At 42.0% G+C, this 26657-nt stretch overlaps 2 protein-coding genes across 4 annotated transcripts; one reads left to right on the forward strand and one right to left on the reverse strand.

Annotated features, from left to right (window-relative positions):
- Window positions 1-3965: 3965 nt before the first annotated feature.
- On the reverse strand, window positions 3966-11715 carry CCDC32 (coiled-coil domain containing 32). Of its 2 annotated transcripts, none has more exons than XM_010965143.3 (4): window positions 11576-11715; window positions 9922-10177; window positions 7248-7404; window positions 3966-4628 (listed from the first exon to the last, which is right to left on the reverse strand). In XM_010965143.3, exons 2-4 carry the CDS (start codon window positions 10163-10165, stop codon window positions 4490-4492), a joined length of 540 nt encoding a protein of 179 aa, XP_010963445.2. In that variant the 5' UTR covers window positions 10166-10177; window positions 11576-11715; the 3' UTR covers window positions 3966-4489. The 2 variants fall into 2 exon arrangements, with proteins under 2 accessions (XP_010963445.2, XP_010963446.2); XM_010965144.3 differs by having other exon boundaries at window positions 9922-10172; window positions 11576-11671.
- A 2351-nt stretch (window positions 11716-14066) lies between these two features.
- On the forward strand, window positions 14067-17858 carry RPUSD2 (RNA pseudouridine synthase domain containing 2). Of its 2 annotated transcripts, none has more exons than XM_010965145.3 (3): window positions 14067-14710; window positions 15972-16268; window positions 16925-17858. In XM_010965145.3, exons 1-3 carry the CDS (start codon window positions 14084-14086, stop codon window positions 17645-17647), a joined length of 1647 nt encoding a protein of 548 aa, XP_010963447.1. In that variant the 5' UTR covers window positions 14067-14083; the 3' UTR covers window positions 17648-17858. The 2 variants fall into 2 exon arrangements, with proteins under 2 accessions (XP_010963447.1, XP_074222009.1); XM_074365908.1 differs by having other exon boundaries at window positions 15972-16253.
- The last annotated feature ends 8799 nt before the right edge of the window (window positions 17859-26657 follow it).

A 26657-nucleotide genomic window follows, 5' to 3' on the forward strand; every position in this document is an offset into this window, starting at 1 on the left:
GGAGCACTTCTAGCTCTATGTGGGGCCTCTCTAGCACGGTGGCATCTAGGTAGCCAGCCTTCGTACATGTCCGCTCAGAACTACCAAGGAGCATACTGAGAGAGAAAGGCGAGAGATCCCAGGTGGAATGTTTTTGTGACCTCGCCTCAGAAGTCACATCGTTTGTGCTCTACTCTATTAGCAAGCAGTTACATGGGTCTCCCGAGGTTCCAGGGGAGGGAATGTTGACCCAACATCTCAGTGGAGGAGTGTCCACACCACACTGTAAGATGAAAACACGGGATGTGATATATTGAGATGGCCGTCTTTGGAGAATACAATCTGCCATACATGATTCTATTTGTTCTGTAACAGTGAAAAAGGAACTTCAAAGAAATCAAGCTGGAAAAGAAAAACAAAGGAAAACCACGAGCCATCTGATTGCCTTATTTCATGTAGACAGATCATTGCCAAGTGTGACTTGGTGCTCCCCTAATCAATGTAAACATGTCACACCCATGGCAGCCATAATCATCTTTCTAGAAGCAATTCTGATCCTGTCAGTGCCCTTCTTAAAATGATCCTTTAGCTCCCGGATGCCCCTTAAGTAAATCCCAAATTCCTTAACATGATTTATAAATCCCTTCAAACCAGGTCTTGTTTAATTTCAGACCTCATCTTCTTTTTTTATTTAATTGTAATACAGTCAGTTTACAATGTTGTGTCAATTTCTGATGTACAGCATCATGTTTCAGTCATACATGTACATACATATATTCCTTTTCATATTCTTTTTCATTATAGGTTACTATAAGATGTTGAATATAGTTCCCCGTGCTATACAGTGTAAACTTGTCGTTTACCTATTTTATATATAGTAGTTAGTATCTGTAAATCTCGAACTCCCAGTTTATCCCTCCCCCTCCCTTTCCTCCCTGGTAACCATGCTTGTTCTGTCTGTAAGTCTATTTCTGTTTTGTAAATAAGTTCATTTGTGTCTTTTTTATTAGATTCCACATATAAGTGGTATCATATCTTCTGATGCTTTGTCCTTTATGCTCCAGCTACACTGAACCATTTTCCATTATCCAAAAATTTTTTTTAATGGAGGTACTGAGGATTGAACCCGGGATACTAATCATGTGCTCTGCGCTGAGCTATATCCCTCACCCCCATCCAAACCTACTTTTGCCTTTAGGCCTTTGTACTTGCTGTTTTCCTCTTCTGGGACTTTTCTCTGCCCCCCTGATTTTATCCCTCTATTCTCTTAAATGGCTGCTCATTTGTCTGGACTCAGCTTCCCCAACTTGGCCTCTCTCCTGCCTCCCACCCAGTAGGCCTAGGGCTCTCATATCTCCTTCCCATATGCTCTCAAAGCACCCTGTGTCTGTGCCAACACTTGACAGCATTAGTGATTACAGCACCAGTTTGCTAGGCTGTATCTCCCTCTCCATCAATCCAAGTGGGAAGATATGGTTTTGTTTTGTTTGCCACCATGTGCACTGCCTGAAGCATAGCAGGGGCTCAACAAATATTGGTTAGACGAATGAATCTGCGCCTTAAATTGCCCACTGGATTCAAATAAACAGCCTTCCCACAAGCCTGAGATTGCTATGGCAGTGTCCTGTCTTGAACCTTATAACTGATGTAGGGCCAAAGCTGGTTGGGAGAGCTTGGAATTTTCAGGAAAATATCGGCCATTTTATGTGGCTGGAGCTGTTTCCAGCTTTGGGGGGACTCACTCCAAGGCAGGGCCAGGGAGTGGCTCCAGGGTGTCTTTGACTCTTGCAGCAATCGTCCTGGTGGGCAGGCCTGCCTGAGAGGGACACACCTCGGCAACAGCTGGTGGGACATTTGTTTACTTGCCGTGCCTACGTCCAGAGCCTATTTCTGGAGCAGGTACTGGACACAAGCCTGTGCCATCCCAGCACTGATCGCACCAAGCGCCGCGCCAGGGGAGAACAGCGGCCGTCACTTAGCTTATCTCCCTGGCTCCAACCCAGCCTTCTCTGGGGAGAGCCCGTCGTGCTGTTTTGTCCTGTTGGTAATTGCCCTTCTCTGGCTCTGAGGTTTAGCACGAAGTATTTCTCCATTTGCTCTCACTTTCTGTTTCACTAAGGACATGAGGAAGGAAGAAAGCTGGGGGTGATAAGAAAGGCTCTCTCAACTTATAAATTTTACTGATTTGAGGAAGTCCTAACTGGAGTTCCTTGGGAGTTTCCAGGGTCAAAGGAAACAGATCAGCATTTTTGGCCAATACAGTTTTTCCTCTGGTTAGTGCAATTACTGAAAGGGAACTGGAATACAAAGAGGTCATTTGACTTATTTATGGTCCCACAGTAAGCCACAGGATGGATAAAGATAGCACCCAAGACTCTTGGTTTTAAATTTAGTACTACTTCAATAGCCTAAGGTAAATTTATATTAAAAAGTTAACTTTGGGAGGGGGTGGGTGTAGCTCAGTTGTAGAGTGCGTGCTTAGCATACATGAGGTCCTGGGTTCAATCTCCAGTACTTTCACTATATATATATGATTAAAAGTTAGCTCTGGGAAGTTATATCAAATTTGTTTTTGGTAAATGGGAGTTTCACCTTCTTACAGACCCATCACTTAAGTGGTCAGCTCTAAAACAATTAGGAAACCATAGTTACAACGCATTGGACTCCCTTCTGCAGAACCCTGTCTCTGTTGAGTAGTTAAGTGAGAAAGTAGCCAGAGATCCAGGGCCTTCTCTCCACACCCTCTCCTGGTTTCCAGCCCGGGCCAAACACCTTTCAGTCCTACAATTCCTTTTCAGTTCCTCTAAAGCAACTCCCCACCTTCTCGTACCAAGATTTCTCTTTCTGAGGTAGAAATTGGGAGGTAGGAAAAAGGCAAAGCTAGAATCTTGCCTAAATTACAGAAACACTATTTTCTGGCACAGGAACATTCTCTAACCATCCTATTCAGCTGCTCTTTGGGAGAGTATTTTGGGACTTTATTGCTTTTTTTCTTAAATTGTTGTTACTGAAGAAGAATAATTTTATCATGCAGGGAGAAGAAAAGATATTAGGCTGTTTTTTTTTTTTTTTTCTTGTTAAACCTATCCATCCACTGGAAAGCCATCAGGTGGCCCTGTAGGAAGAGTGAGTTCTGACACCTGAACCCCAGGCAGAACCCCTTGCAAGCTCAGTCCAGGGCCCGATGATTGTCAGTGTCTGGCTTCCTCAAAGTGTCTGGGGAACACAAAAGGTCACTCTCTATGTCAAAGGTGTCCTACTAATAAAAAGCAGTAGGAAAAAAACTAACACCATTAGTCAATGGTGAGAGAAAAGGGAAAATATATCTGGAAATTACAACAAAAAATTCATACAATTAGGCAAGTATATGGAATTACCTGGTTGGTTCCCATCCTTTTGGACAAGTCAGATACTTGATTTAGAAATGAGAAAATGTTCTATGAAGAGCTCATCATTCAGTATTTGGAACCTATTACCCAGAAAGAATCTCCTTTGGAGCCATGATCTTAGAATCCTAGCCTCAGAGTTAGCCTCAGACGGCACATGTTAAAAAACAGAAGTGTGGCAAAGGTTACCAGCTCTCCTGTGTTGACATGTGTTTTCTTTACCTCCTCACTGCCTGGGAGCATCTCTTTGGAAAAATCAGGTCAATAGTACCACAAACATGGCTATTGTGGTGAGAAGAGTTTTATATGGATAATACAAACTGAACAAGAACACCAGAAACAAGGAAGGAAGCACAGGCTCAGCCAGGAAAGCTGCCGCAAGGAGTAAGCATGGAGCTACTCAGGAGTGGTTTCAAATTCCAACACCATATTTACAAGTGTAATTTGGAACCTGGCCCTTTTTCAGTGCAGGAGGAAGTCAGGGGAGAAAGCATGCATGAAAAAAAATACATATACACATAGAAACACCCACATTTTCACACTTCTTTCATCCATCTTCCCCACAAGGAACACATCAGATGAAGGAAAACCCAGCCTCTGTTCCTAAAGTCACTATATTTATTATGGGCTTGTCAGAGAAGCCCCAGATGGAGCTTGGATTCAAGGAAGCAGACTTCAACCTCTTTGGCCCCAGGCACCCTTGACAATTTATCAAGGGAACGCTTGGGACACAGGTGGGAACATCCAGAAGAGGCAAAAAAAACCACGGCTCACTTAACTTACACATTATACACAAGGGCATCTGTTTCTCCAAATACTTTCACACTTGGTCCTTCACTGGATTCTTGGCAGACTTCTCACCTGCAGCGACAGAGCTCAGGCGAGCTGTGAGACAGAGAGGAAGGCGGTATTTTGATCCAGCACACACTGGATCGGTCACTTTACCCAAGACAGTCACACGTGCCAGCCCCCAGCAAGTTCTCGGGGGCCCGTGGCTGCTTGCTTGGCGGAGTGGAAGGCTGGGCTTTTTTCCCTCCCTAGATTTCTCCCTGATGCTCTTGCTGCCGAGATCTCAGCTGTTCCCTCTGGACTCAAGACAGCTGCTCGGCGTGTGCGTGTGTAATTTATTGTTCCGCTGCTGCTGGCTCGTCCCCGGCCGCTGGCTTCTCAACCTGTGACTCTGGAGGAATCAGATACTGGACCTCCTCTGTACTGATGGCTACTTTATCTGGCTGAAGCCACCTCTTGAAATGTTCCAAGGTGCTAGAAAAGAGAAGGAGAAAAGGGTGGCTGCATCAGACCTCACTGATTAATTACTTAATGATTATCTCAGTTACTCAAAGACTGCCTTCCCGCCTACTACTATTTCTTCCTCCAGTTGTTTTTCACTGCTAATGTAGGGAGCGTAGATACTCCTCTGACAGCTGTGCATCCTGGCAGCTCCATGGCATAATTTACCCCCTAGTGGGCACTTGGGTGATAAGCAGCACCAGGCCCCCTTCAAATGCAGTCTGTGAAGGCTTGATGAGAACAGCTGAAGAGTTAATGCCTCAGTCCCATCTTTTTTTCCTCAAAACTGAAGAGAAGAGAAATTGTCAAGGGGAGGAAACATTCGAATAAATACCAAATTATTAGTGAGGCAGAAACCTAAGCATCTTGAAATCTCTTATACCGGAAGCAGTCTCAGGCTCAATTACACTTCAGCACCTGGTTGCACTAAGCATGGTTTTTTGTGTACTTTTGTTTGTTTAGTTCATTCTATAGCAAGTCCCCAAGATGGAAACATCTTGAGTCACAATGTCCCTGACAAGGGAATGGCCGCTAGCCCAGAGGGCTCTTTTTTTTCCAGCTTGGATCTGTGAGGAAGGGGGAGTATCCCCTCCCACCTTCCTTAAGTACCCAGAATCCTCTGCTCTAAAGCTGTTAGACATTCTTGGTAAAATACAAGATGACTAGAAATAATGTAAACCTCATTCTATGCTCTTCAATAGCAAGAAGTTGTAAGCCAAGAAATGAAGCCATAACCAGCAGGTTTTAGACCCCTGAAATGAGGGCATCGTGTTTCGGACAGTAGGATTTCTCAGTCCACTACTCCCTTGCCCAGCACATAGCATGAGGAGGGTCATCTGTCTGGCCTTCGCATACGTGACGAACCAACAATCGCACTACAAAATGGCCTCTGTTTAAAACATTAACTTTGAAGTTTGAAAACAACTACATATATTTACTGTTTCCTGGTGCTTGTTCTGAACATTGACAGAAAGCAGCATTCCTACAGATGTAAGCTCGGGGCAACAAGTGCCCACAGCTCAGGGACTAAGGTGCGACATGGGCCTTTAACCTTCGTCTATCATACTTCTTAAAATTGTTTCAATTATTTCTGTAGAGAAGGGAAAACCACACTATTTTAGTACTGATAAATACACAAAAACATGAACTTGAGCCTGTGTGCCAATCCGATTTCAGAGAAAAAGAATTTCTACTTGAGAATTATGCAGGAGGAAGTTTTGTCTTTTTTTCTCAGAACTGGAGAGGAAGGAAATATTCAAGAGGAGACAATATAATTATTGGTGCCTCAGGAATCTGTTTCTGTGTTTGGAGCAGTTTAAGGCTCAGTTGGGTTGAGACTTTTCAGACAGAAAAGAGCAAAATTTACATTATTCTTTGAACCCTCAGAGGGTAGCTGACTTGACCTTAGATATAACCCTGACTTCTAAAGGATCTGGGGACAGGCTATTGCGGCATTTGAGATAATGTAAGTGAAAATACTTTGCAAATAAAAAATAAAATGAAGTTTTATTCACATTCTATGCTCAAAATCAATGTTAATGATACGGTGCAAATTCAAGCTAGGTCATATTCTCCCCCTAAGACCATGGGTTAAAATTCGGGTTTTTATTCTCCTCACCGATTTGCATTTTGAATAATTTCTTACTGAACTTTAAAATTCTGTTAGGAAGAATAATATTAAGAATAGCTAACACTTACATAGTACTTACCATGTGCCAGGCACGGTTCTAAGCGCTCTATGCACAGTAACTCATTTAATCCTCATACCAACCTTATGAGGTAAGCGCTACTACTGCTGCTAATAGAACAGGAAGCGGAGGCACACACAGGTTACTTACCTAGGAACACACGACCAGTAAGAGGCAGAACTACTGACCCAGGTGTCACCCTGCTCTTTGCAGCAGAACACCCTCTCCTCCTTTTTCATCCAGCCCACCTGCAGATATTGGTCTTCTCGTACAAAACCAGAGCCCAGAGGGAGATCTCTCAACTCCCAAAGCACAATGTCACTTCTGCTCCTCCGGCTCTTGTCTTATGCTGCCTCGTTTTGTTAGGTATGTCTTCAGGTATATTTGTCATCTCTCCCCAGCTAGTTCTGAAGACAAAAAAATGGGTCCCAACTTCTTTACATCTTCCCTTCACCCTATGACATCAAGCACAGTGCCCTCACACAGTGGATGCTTAAGAAATTCATTCATTTAGTCTACACAAATTCGAATGTCTACAATACGAAAGAAATTCTGTAAGGCAGTGGAGGTGCCATAGGTGAGAAGACACAGCTCCAGCTCTTGATTGATTACTACTTTCTCAAGTGCACTGTGTACTCAAAAATGAAGACAATGGTTTATTCTCAACTCTGTTCAATCTGTGGTCAAGATGTACGTGCAATATTTGCTTTTTGGTAAAAATACCTTTCTCAAAAATCTGCTGCTAGACTAAGAGCTAACAAAGGATGATTTTAGCTCAAAAAAGCTGATGTTGGTATCAGCTTATATCTGGACTCAGATGTCACTCTCCCTGAATTCTTCAGAGGAAGAGAAATGCCTTCAGTGAAATGAACTATCACCTGGAACTGGACTGGGAATCAATTACCTCTCATCAGAATCAAGTCCATCCACAAAGAAGTCTGATGCTAACTTCTCCTGCAGGAACCGATCCCAGCATTCCTTTTTTGCTTGGGCCAGGGTTCGAAGCATGTCCTTGGAAGTCACTTCCTGATTTAAACCTTTGATTCTTCTCAGTTTCTTTTCTAAAGAGAGAAGTAGTTGAGCTTAAGAAGGAACGTGAGTATGAAACAAAACTAATCTAAAATGCAAAATGCCAACTTAAAAATTCTCTCACTGATGAGTACATGCACACTCCCAGAAAAAGTTCATTTTTTTTTAAGAAGGAAAGATAAAGGGAAATGTACATTTTTCTTTTTCCTTCACAATATCTTCATCCTGCATTGTATCAAATAAATGTTTAACCCCAGAAAAGGGAAAACCATAGGTCCCCCTAAATAAATTGATGGCACGTTTTCTTTGAAATCACAAAGCCCGGCAGGTATCTCTCTAAGGAAAGCTTGTTTTCCCTGTCTTGACATGTGTATACTACGCTCTTTTTTCAACTCTTGAAAATAGTCTCTCTGAAGAGTAAGTGGTTTTTCTTTTTGTTACAGTATCATAAAGTGGTTTCCAAACCTCAGGAGAAAGAATTAGAGAAAATGAAAAGAGATCTAATGATTCATTAGAGACTAAAACTGACTTGATGAGAACTCAATAATAAGAGACCTTTAAGATCTCTATGTATGATTAAATTCTTGATTAAAGAAAAGGAATCTCCCAACATTTTTTTAAGTTGTCCTACTTGTGGCCTGGATGTTGGAGCCTAATAAAAACAAACATCTCGTAATCCCTTTGAGAGTGGTCCATGTGGCTTCCTGATGATAGATGTTTAATTACCCTTCTATGCATTTTAAGTATAATTGATGAACAGATATCCCCTTTTGAAAAATACAAGAAAGGGTATCACCATTGCCTTCTGCCTTAATTTAGTCTTGCTTTCAATTATAATAAGTAGCCAAATGGTGGCTTTTTGGAGGAGTTGGGTAGACATCAAGCCCAGAACCAATAGAAATTTTATGACTTGCAATCTTGTTTTTATTCCTAAACAAGCCACATCAGCTAGAACCCACTGATCAAAACAAACACCTTTGGCTGCTGCCAGTTACCAGCAAAAGTTCAAAAGTTCACCCATGTAAAAAACCTGCAGTTGATAAATGTTAAATATTTGAGGAGTTTGTTTATTTTTTCCTGGAGGATATGAAAAGGATTATGTATATCTCATGTTGAGTTGACTAAAAGTGTTAAATTGTTGCTCTTTGTGGATACTCTGATATAAGTTTATTTGGCATTAAAACCAATCTTTATATTGTCTGGCCTTGGTTGCCAAGGCAGAAGATACTCTTTTGGGCCAGGAAAGGTCTTCCCCTCTCTGAGTGTGCTGAGTCCTTGATCAGGTGTGACCAGGCAGAGACAGAGGCCCCTGCATACTCCAAACCCGCCTGCCATTGTCTCCCAGACTCTGCCATAGGCAACAGAAATGGCTCTTATTTTTCTCAGGGAAGGACACTTTAATCATCTTCTGAACACACTTTAGAAAAGATCAGTGGAATTTTAACTTTCTGAATCAGTCTTCGCCAATCAAAAACATCACCGAACCAATGAAGGTTTCTTATAACCCCTGGCTTTGTTGGTACTCTGTGCCAACAGAGTACCAACAAGCCAAAGGACCTGGGGCTTCAGCTTCCTCAGACTGTTGCTTCTTCTCCTTATCACTGTTACACAGATGTTCTGACAACCACAACGGAATTGTCAACCTCTTCACCTGATGCCCTCACCTTTCTCATTATCCACCATTCCCCCTGTATTTTTCTCATATCTTTCCATCCAGTTCATTGTTAATAAAATTTCTTTTGTTTTTTCAGGATATTCATTAGCAATTATCTAAACTCTGACTCTTCTTTCTATCCTTCCTCAAAACGCTTCTTCTTCCTGAATTGCCTTTACTTCTTCAAATAATTACTCCCAGTTTGGTTTTGTGACACATAGATAGATCTCATGGATGTTTAATAATAAAGATACCACAATTCTGAAGACTGGCAATCATTGTCTAAGACTGATGTTTTTCTTTCCTGGGGCATGGGACAATCTGAATCTTTTTCTGGGTTTGCAGTCTCTTTAAATACTTACACTGAATACCACAGGACAGGACAGTGAAGATGTGTTCAGGAAATATTTAAAAAGTAAAATGGCTCACAAGAGGCAGAATGAATTTTGTGTCAATATACTCCCATTCCAATAATCAATCTATTAAATACAAGTTTCTCAAACTGTAGCATCATAAATACACATGTAGCTCTGGGGCCATCACCTTTTCTTTCAGGATGGCATAAGGTTTGACACTTTTGGGTTATGTGAATACATGGGCCACCAAGAGAAGGCAAGAAGGTTCTATAGTATGCCAATAAATAAAGCAGAATTTAGATGAAACAGTCAGAGGCAGGATATGACAAAAACTGTTTAAAGATATATACAAGGAAAAGGGGGCTCCTTCCCAACAACCAGACTGAAACACCCCCTAGAATTATATCTGACAGATTTATGTGATGAGGGCAAAAAGAAAATAAAATAAGAATAGAAAACTAGGCTGGATACAACAGAACTTCAACATGCTCCCTTAAAACCACCAGCTTCTGATTAAAAATGAAAACAATCTAACTTACCTAGAGAGGCTAAATACACTTCTGAATCCTGCAAGGGAGCCCAAGGCTTTTCAGCTGACTGTACAGCAAAGTCTGGGGCCTCCCTCTGGCCTGCCCCTGCAGGGTAAGAATCCATAAAGGAGTCTGAGAAGGCATTGCTGGCACCATCCTCTTGGTCAGGTTGTGGCAGACAGGAACAAACTTCAGCCCAAAGGTCCGGGGCAGATCTTGTGGCTGTAGAGTCAATGCTCTCAAACATTTTCATTTGGAATCTGAGCTAGAAAAAAAAAGAAGTTAAAGTGAATAAGGAGTGGCTTAGGAAGGAAGGTAATAGCCTTTTAAGTTTCTCTTAACAAAATTTAAAATGTCTTCAATTACATTCCTATGTTATAGATAAAAAGATGAGAAAAGGGTAATTGGGTTCTTCTTCTGGGTCTGCACTTAGGTCATAATGAAATTTGTTTTTAAAAATAGAATTTCTATAAGCCAAGCACAAAAGGACAAATATTCAATGATTCAAAAAGAAAAGATATGAGGTCTACGCAGTCAAACACACTGAGACAGAAAACAGAATGGTGGTCACCAGGGGTTGGGGTAGGGGGAGGTAGGAAGATGGTCATGGGAGTTATTGTTTACTGCGTACATTAGAGTTTCCGTTTGGTGGTGATGATTGCACAATAATGTGAATGGCACTGAACAGTACATCTAAAAATGGTTAAAATGGTAAAATTTATATATGTTTAAACACACACACACACACAGGGATTTCTAGGATATTTCCACAGGGGACAACCACCCTGCACTTTTCTCCAAAGGTCTCCAAAATGCAACCACTCTTTCTATTCTGTCTTCAATAGGGCACAAACTAAAGGTCTTGCACAATTCCATATACAGTCTACCAGGATAACAAAAGTGCTGCTTGGTGAGAACCATCTAACAGAGTAGTGTCATACGCAAAGGCCCATGTGCTCATTTCATGAAGAAGCTGGTCTATATGCCTCGTGTCCTTATTTTAATAGTCAGAGACACTGAAAGACAGACAGCTTCATTTTACAGATGAAAAAACTAAGGATCAGAAGGGTAACTTGTTAAAGGCACATTACTGATAGAAAGTGAATCCCTGATTGGAAACCGGACCTGTGCCACTCCAAAGGCCATGTTTTTACCCAAATACCACTCTGTCTGCTTGGGACTGCACTGAAAGTATCCGGAACAGAGCTAGGTGGGAAAGGCTACCCACAAAGTCTGGTGGCTTTCATAACTATCAAGTCTAACAGGATGGATTGACACCTTCTTTCAGAAGAGACTTTTGAGATTAAGAAGGCTTAGGAAAAGGTCTGAATAACTCCAGGAAGTAAAAGGGCCAGATATGTGACAGAGGCCCTAGATGAACTGATGCCAAGGGCCACAATGAAGCGCCACCCCAACCCTGAAGTCATCTGAACCCACACAAACCAAAACCTTGCTGGCACTAATGCCCCGGTCCCCCGGCTCCCCCTAGGAAGTCCAGACCAGCAAGGAGAACCCTGGTGTCCAGATCTCAGGCCTCAGTCACTGCGGCCTCAAGGACTGGCTAAGCGGGACGAGTCAGGCCCCGAGGCCCCTCTGTGATAACTTGGAATGCTGCCAGAGCCGAGGATACAAAACACGGGCACCCCTGCTCCTCTTCACCTACCGCAACCGACTGCCCAGCAGCCCGCAAACGCTCAGCTCAGTTCCGTCGCTGGCAGCCAGGAAGAAATAGGGGGCGGGAGTCCCCGAGTGACGGATCCCTGGAGTCCTCCAACCACCGCCCAACTTGGCGATGTTCTGTGCATCGATTGGTCGAGTGGAGAGCACCTGGGTAAGGAAGTGAGAAGCCGAGAGCGAGGAAACGGTGGGCGGGACTGTTGTTGCCTGGAAACGGTGGAGCCACACGTCCTGGGCCCGGGTCTTCTCTGTGGCCAGTTTGATTCCACTTACATCAGTGCGTTCCAGCAGCGCGGACAGCGCTCTCAAACTGTTTCCTGGTCGGATCGGGAAGCCCAGTTTCCAAGACCTTGACTTTTCTTGGTTCCCCGAGCAAGTTAAACTCCTTGGCAGTTCTCTGGGCTGGTGTTTGTCCCCCAAAATGTCAGCCTTTCGATGTGCAAATTAAAGCACTTCTTTACTCTCAATTACTTTCTTTACTCTCAGGAGATGCATGTCCTATTCACCAAGTTTTGAAGCTTTCCCTTATTCATTTAGTCAATAGACATCAAGGCATTGTGTTAAGCGGGAATTCAAGACAGACAAGGCTTAGCATAGGTCCCAGCTTTACAGCTTAGGAAGGCGCGCCACGGAGACAGACAAGTTTACAAATAACAGCAAAGAGATTTGACAGAAGTGTGGCCAGAGTACATAAAGAAGAGAGTGGTCATGGGAAGTGTGTGTGTCAGAAACGCTTTTTTTTTTTTCCAAAGGAGATGACCTTTGATATCCTTCAGGAGTTACTAGTTCATCAATTCGCTGAGATGCAATCCTCCCAACCCCAAAGAAATATGTGAGGAAAGACATCAGCCAATCATCCGTAGAGATAACTCGGCTGAGGTTATAGTCTCTAGGTGTGTTCAAAGCCAGTCTTTTGGCTGTGGTGGTAATAGCTACCACCATGTGAAAGGGAACTACGAAGTTACTCTGTTACTCACACTTATAACCATTCTTCGAATATGCAAACAGAAAAAAAAATGGAAAAGCAAGGTTAGAAGACAAAGGAGCAACTAATAGGCAAGATTTTTGAAGTGCTTATTCATGGGAAATAAATGAGGGTGGGCAGATCCGCAGAATCCTCCAACTGCCTCCCAACATGGTCATATGAATCTGGCAGCAACTGATTCATAGAAAGAGTCACAGTCATAAGTTCATGGTTGCTTCATTGAGCTGCTCCATGGCCTTTCAACTAACTTATGCCATTTTCTCTGATTTCCTGCCCACCAAAAAAACTTGATTTCAAATTTGGCCTCTTATATATCTTGATACCAGGATGAAGGTGCCTTTAACAGTAGGCACAAATGGAAGCTGATATAAAATTGAACACACTTTTTAACTTAAAGTTACAGTTGAAAATTAACATATTGGCACCCTTACTGATTCATCCATGTCCTCTGAGTTTAATTAGTGTGTGCGCTGAATAAATCCAAACCAGATCCTAGACTTGCAAAGCTGAAAACCATAAATCCTGGTGATCTCCCCCTCCCCAAGGACTCGCAATGGGAAGCCACAAAAGGGCAGTCAGCATCCCTCTACCTTAGACTGCTTTGACCAGTGTGATTAGTACAAATATGTTTATTTGTATCCTCAACAAGCCTAGGCCTTCGCTGAGATCAGGAACCATGTATTTGTTAACCTCTAGAACTAAGTGATGGTTAGCAAATGTTCAAAATTCATTTGGTGGCTGAATGTTTAAATTAGAATCCTAATGGTCAAGGACCACACTGAACTGGAGCTAGACCTTGTGATTCACTCAACTTTATTGAAATATAATTCCCACTCTATACAATTCTCTTTTTTGTTATGTGGCTGGTTCTCAGAGGCCTTGACTTCTCTTGACTTGGCTGTTTCTGAGCCTATTCGCCATCTCTCTTGTGAATTATATGAGGCACTAATATCCTTTAAATGATTAACCAGAGTTGATTTCAGTATTGTGCACTTGAGAACTCGGACAAATACATCTTCTGATTCACTTACAGTTTTAATCTCAAGACAGGAGCATATGGGAGGCAAATGGGAGATCTCTAGTCCTTCTTATGCTGTTAGGGAGAAGGACAAGTGTAAAAACATTGCTTCTGGGTGTGTGTGTGTGTGTGTTTGGTTACATATATAACAGTTTTATTGAGTTATAAGTCACAAACTATAATACTCACACTTTGAAGTACGTAACACCGTCTTCTTAGTATATTCAGAGCTTAGCAATCCTCATTTTGTTTTGTTTTTCCAGACTCAAGAGACTTTGAGCATATCTATATGGAATCTACACTTTTAATCAGTTATTCTCACAGTCTCTCAATTCCCACTCGTTCAACTCAACTCTTTCAACTCGGCTCATTCAACTCCCTCCTTCATTCCTACTCTGCTCACAGCCCCCGCCTCGGCACTAAGCCTCACTGATTGGTTGGTGCCGAGTGACGTCCTCAGATCGCGACCTAGAAGCCGCGGCCGCACGGTCATGTGGCTGGGCGGTCGCTTATGGCTCCCGGTTCTTGGGCAAGTGTGCTCCAACCTCCGGCGCCTCACCTTTGCCAGGACTTTTGGTGGCCGTAGGCGCCCCATGGAGGGAACGCTCTCGACCGAAGCCGAGGCAGCGAGCGGGCTGAGAGCTCCGGCTCAGCAAAACGGAGATGCAGGTGGCGACGCGAGGGGTGAGCTGCCCACAGGGCGCCCGGAGCCGGCGGGCCCAGGAGTGGAGCCGGCCCTGGGGGACGCGAAGCAGACCTCAGGGAGCGGGGAGCAGGCCCCGACTGCAGCCCCTGGCCCAAGCAAGCGGAAGAAGCGGCGGGGCACACCTGGGGAGCGTGTCGTGCCGCCCCCGAAGAAGCGGCGGGCAGGAGTTAGCTTTGGCGATGAACACTTTGCCGAGACCAGCTACTACTTTGAGGGAGGCCTGCGCAAAGTGCGGCCCTATTACTTTGATTTCCGGACTTATTGCAAAGGCCGCTGGGTGGGCCATAGCTTGCTGCATGTATTCAGCACAGAGTTCCGAGCCCAGCCCCTGGCCTACTACGAGGCCGCAGTCCGGGCAGGGCGCCTGCACCTCAACGAGGAGCCGGTACAGGACCTCAGCATTGTGCTCAAGGTGGAGTCCTGATGGGGCCTGCCCAAAAGCGAGCAAGGAAAGTGGGGAGGGTTTTTCAGAGTTACTAGGGCATAAGTACTGGAGTAGAAAGGGAATAATTCTGAAGCGTTTTCATTTTCACTTGGAACACTTTTAGCTCCCCATCCCCGCAAATAGACCATATGTTTCAGAACTTAGCCCACTTATCCCCTCCATAAAGCTGGTTTCAGTGTTAACAAGGGACAGAAGTTAGAATTCTCATAGCTCCTTTGATGCACTCTCTTGTGGCACTGGCACTGATGACTTTCTGCCCTACATTTGTACATCTCTGTACAAGTAGTTCTAACAAATACTTTCATTTATATTTCATGACTGTGCTGGGCACAGAGTTAAGCATTTTATGTACTTTAACATTTAATTCTAATGACAACCTTGTGAAGTAGGTACTGCCACCTCATTTTACCTGTGAGGAAGCTGAGGAAACTAAGGTAAACCTCACACAGGTAAGGCAACAGTGCTATCTCCAAAGCCTGTGTTCTTATAACTTCTACTTACATTATTTATGGTAGAGCCTGATTTGATAGACTTGTGAAATGACAGGGCCAGAGACTAGAATTGTCTAGCCCAGTGCTTTGACCCTTCTTTAAAATCTCATCACAGCTAAAAGGTACCAGACACCTGTGCCAGCAACACCGGCTCACCATGATTATGAGGGGGTGCAAGGCAATTTCAGCATTTGAAGAATGAATGGTTTGAATCCCCTCTCCCATCCAAGTTTTGAAAAGCGCAGGTCTGGACTCACCCTCGTATTTTACGGATAAGGAAACTGAAGCCTAAAGAAATTAAGTGACTTGCCTGACAGCATGCAGTAAGCCTGGAGTCTAAATCTCTAGACTTGCAGCTTGCTGTCTTGTTCAAGGTCACAGTAAGTGATGATTTATGGAAGTTTCTTCCCTTCATTTTAGAAAAATTTACTTTTAAAATATAACTTTATTGTAGAGAAAATACAAATAAGAACAAAAAATCCATAATCCTACCACCCAGATACCAGCATTAACATTTGTGCATATATCCTAGTACTTTTTCAAAGTCCTGCTGTCTGCCTGTGTGTCTCTGTTTTTTATAAAATGAGAATGCACTATGCACACTGCTTTTTCTGCTTAAGGATGTACGATGAACATTCTTCCATATCAGTAAGGAAGAAGGGAGGAAGCTGTGTGTAAGGTTGACTGATTACAGGTTACTGGCTCCTGGGCTGACCAGTTGCCTGTGTCATTGGCAGGACAATGACTTCTTACGGAACACAGTGCACAGGCATGAGCCACCAGTTACAGCAGAACCTGTCCGCCTGCTAGCAGAGAACGAAGACCTGGTGGTTGTAGACAAGCCTTCTTCCATTCCTGTCCACCCCTGCGGCCGCTTCCGGCACAACACGGTCATCTTCATCCTGGGCAAGGAGCACCAACTCAAGGAACTACACCCATTGCATCGGCTTGACCGTCTCACCTCTGGGGTCCTCATGTTTGCCAAGACAGCAGCTGTCTCAGAGAGAATTCATGAGCAGGTTCGAGACCGGCAGGTAGGCCAAACTTTTGCCTCCTGCCACCACTTCCTGGGTTCACGAATGCTCTGTGTCTAAAGGGTGTCACTGAATTCTAGATCTGAAGCTAGCCTTTGTGTTTATCTGGTCAAGCCTCCTATTTTCAGGAAGGTCAACACCTACATTGCCAGGGACAGCTTATTATCTTTTATGCTTCAAAAGATCTTTAGAGATGCCTCTCTTGGTAGTTTGCTGTTTTGAAGTTTTAAAGTGCTGACAGGCTGAGCAAGGTTTTTAAGATTGTGAGGACAGCCTACTTGCTGGAAAGATTCTGGATGGAGTTGGAAGAGGCATGGGTAGAAGAGTTAAATGGTAGTGCTTATGGTCTTGAGACTTGTAATTCTGGATCTGATTGTAATATATTTATTGTTTACTGTATACGAGGCTCAGTTAGAGCACAGCTTACTTACAACCGCTGCGCTGAGGTAAATGCGTTTCTAATCTCCCATTTTCTAGACAAGTTAATAGGATTTAAAGCTAAGTAATATACCTAGGATTGTGCAACTGTCAAATAATGAAGCTGGTGTTTGAATCCTCTTCTTTCTGACCCTAGTGTATTCGTCATCACTGCAGAGGGCTTGGGCTTCATGGGTTTAGGCTTTGTGCTGACTTTTTCCCTCTTCCCTCCTGTGTAGCTGGAGAAGGAGTATGTGTGCCGGGTGGAGGGGGAGTTCCCTGCCGAGGAAGTAACCTGCAAGGAACCCATCTTGGTGGTGTCTTACAAGGTAGGGGTGTGCCGTGTAGATTCTCGGGGCAAGCCTTGTGAGACAGTGTTCCAGAGACTGAGCTACAATGGCCACTCCAGTGTGGTACAGTGCCGGCCGCTCACAGGCCGCACCCATCAGATCCGAGTCCATCTCCAGTTCCTGGGCCACCCCATCCTCAATGACCCCATCTATAACTCAGTTGCCTGGGGCCCCTCCCGAGGCCGAGGAGGCCACATTCCCAAAACAGATGAGGAACTACTGCGGGACCTTGTGGCAGAGCACCAGGCCAAACAGAGCCTGGATGTGCTAGATCTCTGTGAGGGCGACCTGCCCACTGCACTCACAAACTCTACAGCTCCCTCCGAGGACTGCCTAGAAGAGTTGGCTGCATCTGCCCAGAAGATGGATGCAACAGTTGAGGCAGCCCCTCAGGATCTGGACACAGTTCCTTTGGCACCAGGGAAGGTAGCTGAAACCAACATTGCCAATCAAGAGACAGACCCACTCTGTGCAGAGTGCCGGCTCGTGCGACAAGACCCTTTGCCCCAGGACCTTGTGATGTTCCTGCATGCCCTGCGCTATAAAGGGCCTGGCTTTGAGTACTTTTCACCAATGCCTGCCTGGGCACAGGATGACTGGCAAGAAGACTGAGGGCTGTGGCCAGTGGAGGGATTACTTCTTGGATTGGAAGAGGAATGGGCCATGGAGTAGGAGCTGACCACATGGGCTGGTACTCAGGGTTTCTCAGGAACTGAGGTTGGCCTCGTAAAGGACCTGCTCATGCTTGCTACCTCCTCTCTTTCTCTCCCTCCAGCTGGAGTTGGGGATTTTTTGGTTTGTAAATAAATCTCTTTTTCTAACACTTTGTGTGTCTGGGTTCTTACTACTTGTTTCTTTTTGGTTTTTTAATTGATGTAAAATTCACATAACACAATAACTATTTTAAGGTATACAATTAGAGGCATTTCACATATTCAGTGTTGTGCAACCATCGCCTCTCAACTAGTTCCAAAACATTTTCATCACCCAAAAGGAAACCTATATTCACTAAACAGGTACTCCCCATTTTCTCTTCCTCCCAGCCCCTGATACCATTAGTCAGCCTTCTGTCTGTATGGATTTGCCTATTCTGGACATTTCATATAAATGGAGTCATGTACTATTTGACCTTTTGTGTTGGTCTTCTTTTGTTTAGCATAATGTTTTCAGGATTCATCCAATTGATAGCATCTATCAGTAAGTACTTCATTCCTTTTTTATGGCTGGATGATTGTGTGCCTATACCACATTTTGTATATCCATTCATCAGTTGATGGACATTTGGGTTGTTTCCACCTTTTTGCTGTTGTGAATAGTGCTATGAACATTTGTGTACAAATTTTTGTTTGAATACATGTTTTCAGTTAACAAGGAGTGGAACTGCTGGGTCATATGGTAATTCTGTGTTTAATTTTTTGAGGAATCACCAAAATTTTCTGCAGTGGCTAAACCATTTTATATTCCCACAGGCAATGCACAAGGGTTCTAATTCCTCTTCATCCTCACCAACCCTTGTATTTTCCATTGTTCTGATTATATTCATCCTAGTGGGATTGAAGTATTATCTCATTGTGGTTTGATTTGCATTTCCCTAGTGACTAATAATGTTAAATATCTTCTCATGTGCTTGTTGGACATTTGCATGTTTTCTTTGGAGAAATGTTTATTCAGGTCTTCTGCCTATTTTTAATTTGGTTTGTCTTTGTGTAGTTGAGTTGTAAGAGCTATTTGTATATCTGGATATGAGACCCTTAAGAGATAAATGATTTGCAAAATTTTCTCTCATTCTGTAGGTTGTCTTTTCACTTTATTGGCAGCATCCTGTGGGTCACAAAAGTTTTGTTTATTTAATTATGGTAAGAACACTTACCATGAGATCTACCCCTTAACATACTTTAATGTGTACAATACAGTATTGTTAACTATAGGCACAGTGTTGTAGAGCATCTCTGGATCTTAATCATCTTGCATAACTGAAGCTTTATACTTGTTGAGAAGCAATTCCCCATTTCCCCGTGCCCCCAACCCCTGGCATCATCATTCTACTCTCTGCTTCTATGAGTTTAACTATTTTGGATACCTGAAAAGAAAAACTTACTTTTCTTTACTCACAGAATACCCTGTACTTCAAGTATGAGTGGTTTCTCCATACCAAGCAATTCTCTGACACAAGCTGGTTGCCCTACAGTTCAACTCAACTCTGACACCATCTGCCTGGATACAGGATCAGATCCCACAAGTTAAGGACTCAGTCCCACAAGACTTGTGTCCACTTCAGATGCCAATGGCAAGTCCAGATTGTTACCTGTGCTTCTGACCAGCTGCAAATCAGTGGTTCCCACAACTCCCTCCTTGGGCTCAATCATTTATTAGAATGGCTCACAGAACTCAGGAAAATTGTTTCCTACTTGATTACGGATTTATTACAAAGGGTATTAAAGGATAGGAAAGACCAGCAAGATGAAGACATACAAAGGGCAAGGTCTGGAAGGGTTCTGAGCACAGAAGCTTCTGACCCCATAGAGTTTAGGTGCTGCTCCCTAGTATGTGGATGCCTTCTTGTTCACTAGCTTGGAAGTTCTCTGAACCTAGTCATTAAGGATTTTTATGGAGGTTTCATTACTTAGGCATGATTATTTATATCACTGGCCATTGGTTATTAAGTCAGTCTCTAGCCCTTTCCTCCCAGAGGTTTGTGTTTGGTGGTGGGACTGAAAGTTCCAACCTTGTAATCACAGGGTTGGTTCCTTTGGCAACCAACCCCCATCTTTAAGACTTAGTTTTCCAAAAGTCACTGCATTAACATAAACTCTGATGTGGTTGAAAGGGGCTTGTTATGAATATCAAGACATCTTCATCACTTAGGAAATTCCAAGGGTTTTAGGAGCTCTGTGCCTGAGAGGACCAAATACATATTTCTATTATAAATCACATATCACTATACCTTATAAAAATGGAATCATGACTGGCTTATTTCACTTAGCATAATGTCCTCCAGTTTCATCCATGTTGCATGTGGCAGAATTTCCTTCTTTTTTAAAGCTGATTAGTAATTCCGTTGTATGTGTATACCATATTTTCATTATCTAGTCAACGGACACTTAGGTGGTTGTAACAATTTTGGCTATTGTAAATAATACCTCAATGAACATAACAATGTAAATACCTCTTCAACATCCTAATTTCAGTTATTTAAATACATACCCAAAAGGGGAATTACTGTGTAAGAGAGACAAATTTTTACCCATTTTAGGTTTTCTTCTGGGAAGCTTTAACAAAAAGGCAGATTAATAAGAGAAAAACTGTTTAATAATGCATGCAGCACACATGATGTGGGATTAACCAAAAGTAACTCAAAATGGTGGCTCAGAATTCCAGCTTATAAGGCATCTTCAACAAAGAAGAAATCAATTTGTAGAGAAATGACAGGACAAGGAAAGCAGTTGTAGGCTTCCAATGGCAGCAAACTGGGGGAAGGGAATTACATGGGAGGAAACTAACGGAGTAAAGTTTGTTTGCAGATTCTTCTGGCACTGGCTGGGTTGATGAGAGTCTGTCTCCAGGAAAAGAACTTTTATCCTGCCTTTAGACAGAAAGTGGGGGGCTTGTTCTGGATTTATTGCTTCTTAGTTGCCTTCAGCTCAAAATATGTCAGTATGACAGGGGCATATTTTGGGGAGAAATTCTGACTTCCTTTCACTGGATCACTTGGTATTTGTGCTTTTAATTTTTTGAGGGCCCTCCATACTGTTTTCCAAATTGGTTGTACCATTTTACAATCTTATCAGTGCACATGGGTTCAAATTTCTCCACATCCTTGCCAACACTTGTTATTTTCTGATTTTTTGATAGTAGCCATCCTAATGAGTATGAGATAGTATCTCATTATAGTTTTGATTTGCATTTCCCTGATCATTTGTGATGTTGAGCATCTTTTCATATGTTTATTGGCCATTTGTATATCATCTCAAAAGAAAAGTGTTTCTCTGAGCATCTTTTAATCAGGTTATTTGACTTTTTTGTTGTTGAATTATAGGAATTCTTTACATATTCTGGATGTTAACCCCTTATCAGATAGATGATTTGTGAGTATTTTCTCCCATTCCGTAGGTTGCCTTTTCATTCTGTTGATTATGTCCTTTAATGCACAAAAGTCTTTTTTTTTTTTCTAATTCAATCTATTTAAACTAAAATTCACCCATTTCTCCTAACCCCCACCCTCCACCTCTGGTAACCACTAATCTGTTCTCTGCATCTATGAGCTTGCTTATTTGTATATATATACATATATGTGTTTGGATTCCATATATAAGAGAGATCATATGGCATTTGTCTTTCTCTGTCTGACTTATTTCACTTGGCTTAATACCCTCAAGGTGCAATCATGTTGCTAATGGCGAGATTTCATTCTTATTTATGGCTGAATATTCCATTATATATATATGTATTTATATTATATACACACACCCCCCCATATTTTCTTTATCCATTCATCCATGTGCGGATGTTGTTTCCATGTCTTGTCTGTTGTAAATAATGCTGCAGTGAACATGAGGGTGCAGATACCTTTTCAAGATATTGATTTTTGTTTCCTTTGAATGTATACCCAGAAGTGGGATTGCTGAATCATATGGTAGTTCTATTTTTAACTTTCTGAGGAACCTCCATACTGTTTTCTATAGCAGCTGCACTAATTTACCTTCCCACCAACAGTGCACAAGGGTTTTCCTCCATATCCTCCACATCCTTGCCAACACTTGCGTTTCCTAACACAAAAGTCTTTAAGTTAGCTGTAGTTCCACTTGGCTATTTTTGGGGTTTGCTGACTGTGAGGCTGATAGGATCTTGATAGGAATCGCATGGAATCTGTAAATTGCTTTTCTTACCATCTTAAAAGTATTTGGTCTTCCAATCCATGAAAATGAAATGTCTTTACATTTTTCTAGGTTTTTAATTTCTTCCAGGAGTGCTTTGTCATTTTCTGTGTACAAGTCTTGTACCTTCCTGGTTAAATTTATTTCTAAATATTTTATTCTTTTTGCTACTATTTTAAATGGAATTGTTTTTCTTAATTTCATGTTTGGATTGTGCATTACTAGTGTATAGAATTACAACTGATTTTTGTGTTGATTTTGTATCCTACAACTTTGCTGAATTTATTAGCTTAATTAGTTTGTTTTGTTTTGTTTTGTTTTGTTTTTGGTGGATTCTTAAGTGTGTGTATTTATGTCACCTGTAAATAGAGATAATTTTACATATTCCTTCCCCATTTAGATTCCTTTTATTTCTTTTTCTGTCTAATTGCTCCAGATAGCTCACTGCGGTTTCAGTACCATGTTGAACAGAAGTAGCAAAACGAAAGTTGGCATCTTAGTCTGATTCCTGAGTCAGGGAAAGTTTTCAGTCTTTCACTATTCTATCAGATGTCAGCCATGGGCTCTTCACGAATTCCCTTTACAATATTGAGGATGTTCTTACTGCTTATGTCTTGCCCTGCATTTCTGCCTGGACAACCTTCAACTTATCTCCGTTCAGGCAGAAGCTTTCTGCTTTCTATCCTTTCAGTTCTACATCTGTCATGCAATTCCTATTTCTTTTTGTTCGTTTGTTTTATTCTTATTTCTTTGGAGTACCTATAGAGAGAGCCTCCGGATTTTTGTTTTAAGGCTCTTCTAGGGTAAGTGAAACAGGCTCATTAACACCTAATCTATAGCCTTTGACCAGCACATATTGAACAGTAGTAGTGTCGGTGAAGAAAAGCAATTGAGTTTATATCCTCTTAGTCGTCCATACTGGTTGTTAAACACCTACTAAACGCCAGACATTATTTAGTGCTAGAATACAGAAATGAATGACTATGCCCTGCCCTGACAGAGCACAGAGGGAACTGGTGGACATATGGCATAATTCTGTCTGGAAGTGGCAGCACAATTTTCCCAGAGGAAGAAGCATTTAACAATTAGTTAGAATTTGCCCAGCAGAGCCATGAGAAGGATTCCAGGTAGAGGGGTAAGGCGAGAGAAGGCAGGCTTATTCCAGAGCTAGAGGAGCCAGAGGAGGAGGCACCCAAGGAGAATGGTTTTGGGTACATTTGGACTTTGGCCCCACTGTCGGCTCAATGGCACTGACTATGGAAGTCTTTGCATGGCTTATATATCAACAAGGGACTCTGAATGACAAGGCTTAGGAACAGTCTGGGTAGGACGAGATTCATATGGATCCGAGTTATCTGCCCAACTTTATGAAAACTCTTATCTCTTATGAGCCAGCCAATTCCTCTGATCACTGAGACCCTCCCAACTCAGGAACTCTGATTTCCTAGGACTGGTAAGAAGCAAATGCCTGGTAAAACTCATTCATTCAGCAGACATTTGAGTATAACTATGCTAGGTTTATACCTGGCAATGGGTATATAATGGTGAATAAGATAGATGTAGTCCCTGCTCCAATGGCGTATACCGACTGCAGTGTGCAGCATGATGTGGGGAAGGCAGTAAACAGCACACGGTCAGGTTCTGTGTGATAGGAGGAGGAAGGAGGCAGAGGCTACCTCTATACCTAATCTGTTGCCTTCCAGGACTCTGAATGAGAGCATTAACCTTTGCCCATTTACTTTCCTTCTCTGGTCCTGTTTATTTTATTTTCATCCTTTTAGTCAACTTCAGAGTTTCTTAAAGTAAGGACACATGGATAGGCTTCAGAAGGCCTCTGTATGTGTATTTTTTTTCTGAGAAGAGTTTGTATATTTCAACAAATCCTTCAAATCTGCATTATCTAATACTGGCCACATGTGGCTATTTAAATTCAAGTTAGATAAAATTTAATGTGCAATTATAAAGTTGTACTAGCCACATTTCCAATGCCCAATTCACTTGGTTTAGTGGACAGCACATATATAGAACACTTCTATCATTGCACAAACTTCTACTGAACAGCATTACTTCAGAGTCTCTATAGAAAACAACAGTCCCTGACTACAATGACTCCACTAATCTGCAGATACCTAAGACAGAGGGGAGTGTGCGTGTGTGTGTGTGTGTGCGCACGCATGTGCGCACATGTGCATGTGTTCTTCCACCTTCCGTATGCTAGTCAAGTAACTGGTGTCTGGGTCAATTACTGTGCTAGGTGCTAGGATATTCATACAGAATCTTTAAGGAGTTCAGGTTGAGTCCAGTTGAACTTTCCTATAGTTAATAGTTGGCTGTGCTCTATATACCTAGAGAAACACTTGTACATGTACCCCAGGAGACGTGCATAAGAACATTCACAGCAGCATTCTTATAATAACAAAAAACTGGAGACAACCAAGGTATCTGTCCATAAGAGAATGGATACTTAATTGTATATTCAGATAATTGTATACCAAACAGTAGTGAAAATGAATGAATTATATGGATAAAATAGTTTTGAGTGAAAGAAGTTACAGACAAAGATATATATATATATATATATATATATATATATATATATATATATATATATATATGTACATGTATATCTGGTAAGAAAAGTAAAAGGATGATTAACAGGAAATTCGTAATGTAGTTTTCCCTTTTGGTGGAAGGATGCCAGCAAGGAGCAGCACACGGGAAGCTTCAAAAGTGCTGGGTTTTATTGTTTTTTGAACTGAACAATATATTACATGTTATATAATTGTATGTATAATATCTCTCAAGATCAATTTTTTTTAAAGCTCTCTCTTGTTTTAACCTTTGGTTATCTCAGAAATAGTGACTCTCCTTTTCTAGCCACACACTGCACAACTCCCAAGGTCTATTTGACACCCATGCAACTGGTGGGTACTGCTCTCAAGTGCCTAGGCCATGGGTCACTTTCACTAGGGATGGAAAGAGAGGACTGTATGTCTGTAATTCTGGAGACAGTAATAAGCAATATACAGTAATTTGCAAAAGTGACTGACTACTTTAATATGCCTTAGCATATTCAAATAATGCTTCTGTATCAAAACAGAGCTGAGGGATCTAAAAGCAGTTTACAGTTCTGGTATTCTACATTTGGCATGCTTTCAGACACAGAGCCCTGTGCATTGCTTTTTCTAATACTTTATTAATATGGCATCTGGACAGAAAGTTCTTGAAAATACTTCACTAATTCAAGTAAATAATAAACAATACAAATTTTCTTGTAAACTTTCCAGCACTTAAAATGTTGGAATTAAAGCAGGTCAAAAATTTTTCAGAGGAAAATATTCAAGACAGAATCTTGGAGAAAGCCAGAGGAGAAAAAAAGTCCTCAGAGTCAGTGACCTTTTATTTAGCCCAAAGAGAAATATGAAAAACTTACTACTCTCCATAGTACCACAATCAGAGAAGAAAGTTTGCTTCTGTTTCTAACTCCATGGAATCATCAGTCATGTCCTCAGGTATTGCCTCCATCCATTAATTTCACCCTACTGAAATTGGGTTTGACCCAGTTCTACTTCATTCTAGAGATTTCAAATGAAAATTTTTGAAATTTGAAATCTGGGCCATTGTTCATCCTCACTGTGATAAAAAGGAAAGGTGTAACCAGTTGTTGCTTGTTAATTATCCATAGCTATCTTTGCAAAAGATACAAAGCACAGGATATAGCAAATGTTATTCCCCATTTCCCTTGGTCTATTGGCATTTATTCACTTTGTCTTTCCTAAGCAAGTTTACTATAAAATAGATTTCAGTTTTGCTCTATTGATCTTCAATATGAAAAAACCAGTTTTCAGCTCAGTAGGCATTCTCAGAAGCTGTTATGGCAAGGTGGATAGTTTTCATATGATAGCATGCAGCTTAGGGAATGATTTGAGATAATAAAGTTTTGGGTTGGTGTTGCAGACTTAGAGAAAAATGTGTGGATTCATTCTTGAATCTCTCCAGACATTGGCATGACTGTATTCCTAGAGATGGTTCTCAGTGGGACCACACTTCTAATGATAAGGAACAGACTGAACTCATTTCTGTCATTGCCTGCCTCTCAAAACCAATCCTTGCAAGTCTTGTAGCCCATCTGGGTTTTTCTCATTAGAGTTTAAGAGGCACACCAAAAAAAAAAAAAAAAAAATCATTGGATTTCAATTCTTCCTTCAGAGCTTTGTCATATGAGAGCTGCTGACACATAAGGGTCTGGCCAGGTGGCAGACCATCACCAACTAAATACTGGACAGCTCTTCCCAGAGCACCTCATTCTCCAGAGACAATGGTCTTCTTGAAGCTGGACTCACCCCATTCCTTGGCACTGAAGCGGTAAGAGAGCTAGAATATCTTGGTAACGCATTTGGCTGTGCAGCAGTTCTTTCTCTCGTGATCTTCCAGAGGTTAAGGGGTTCCACAATAGTTCAGGATAGGACTTGTGAAGAACCCTGGTGTTGATGGAGAATGGTTTCCTTGAGCTGTGGTTTGTTGGTAAGTTCTGGTGAGTAACGGGGATCTTTCCAAATGTAGCAGCCGTTCCTATAGAGCTATCTTGTCCAAGTCGTCTGTTGCAGCTGCTCCAGTAGATGGCGCCTCTAACTCTTTTACTGCCTTCGTTTATTATAAATCTTTAGCCATTACAAATCCAAGTCCCCTCAACCTGCCCCACCACCACCAGCCTGGGGGCTTTTAAACAATCTGGCATGTTGTTAATT

Source organism: Camelus bactrianus, chromosome 6, assembly GCF_048773025.1.
Source record: "Camelus bactrianus isolate YW-2024 breed Bactrian camel chromosome 6, ASM4877302v1, whole genome shotgun sequence".
In the NCBI taxonomy this organism is placed as follows: Eukaryota; Metazoa; Chordata; class Mammalia; order Artiodactyla; family Camelidae; genus Camelus; species Camelus bactrianus.

Bases quoted from the DNA above. Each gene is read 5' to 3' on its own strand.
- RPUSD2 (XM_010965145.3), top strand. From the start codon at position 14,084: ATGTGGCTGGGCGGTCGCTTATGGCTCCCGGTTCTTGGGCAAGTGTGC. The intron at 14,711-15,971 runs GTGGAGTCCTGA...TGTCATTGGCAG, and splicing joins ACCTCAGCATTGTGCTCAAG to GACAATGACTTCTTACGGAA. The intron at 16,269-16,924 runs GTAGGCCAAACT...CCTCCTGTGTAG, and splicing joins AGCAGGTTCGAGACCGGCAG to CTGGAGAAGGAGTATGTGTG.
- CCDC32 (XM_010965143.3), bottom strand. From the start codon at position 10,165: ATGAAAATGTTTGAGAGCATTGACTCTACAGCCACAAGATCTGCCCCG. The intron at 7,405-9,921 runs GTAAGTTAGATT...TTCTCTCTTTAG, and splicing joins AGTGTATTTAGCCTCTCTAG to AAAAGAAACTGAGAAGAATC. The intron at 4,629-7,247 runs GTAATTGATTCC...TCTCTTTTCTAG, and splicing joins GGACTTGATTCTGATGAGAG to CACCTTGGAACATTTCAAGA.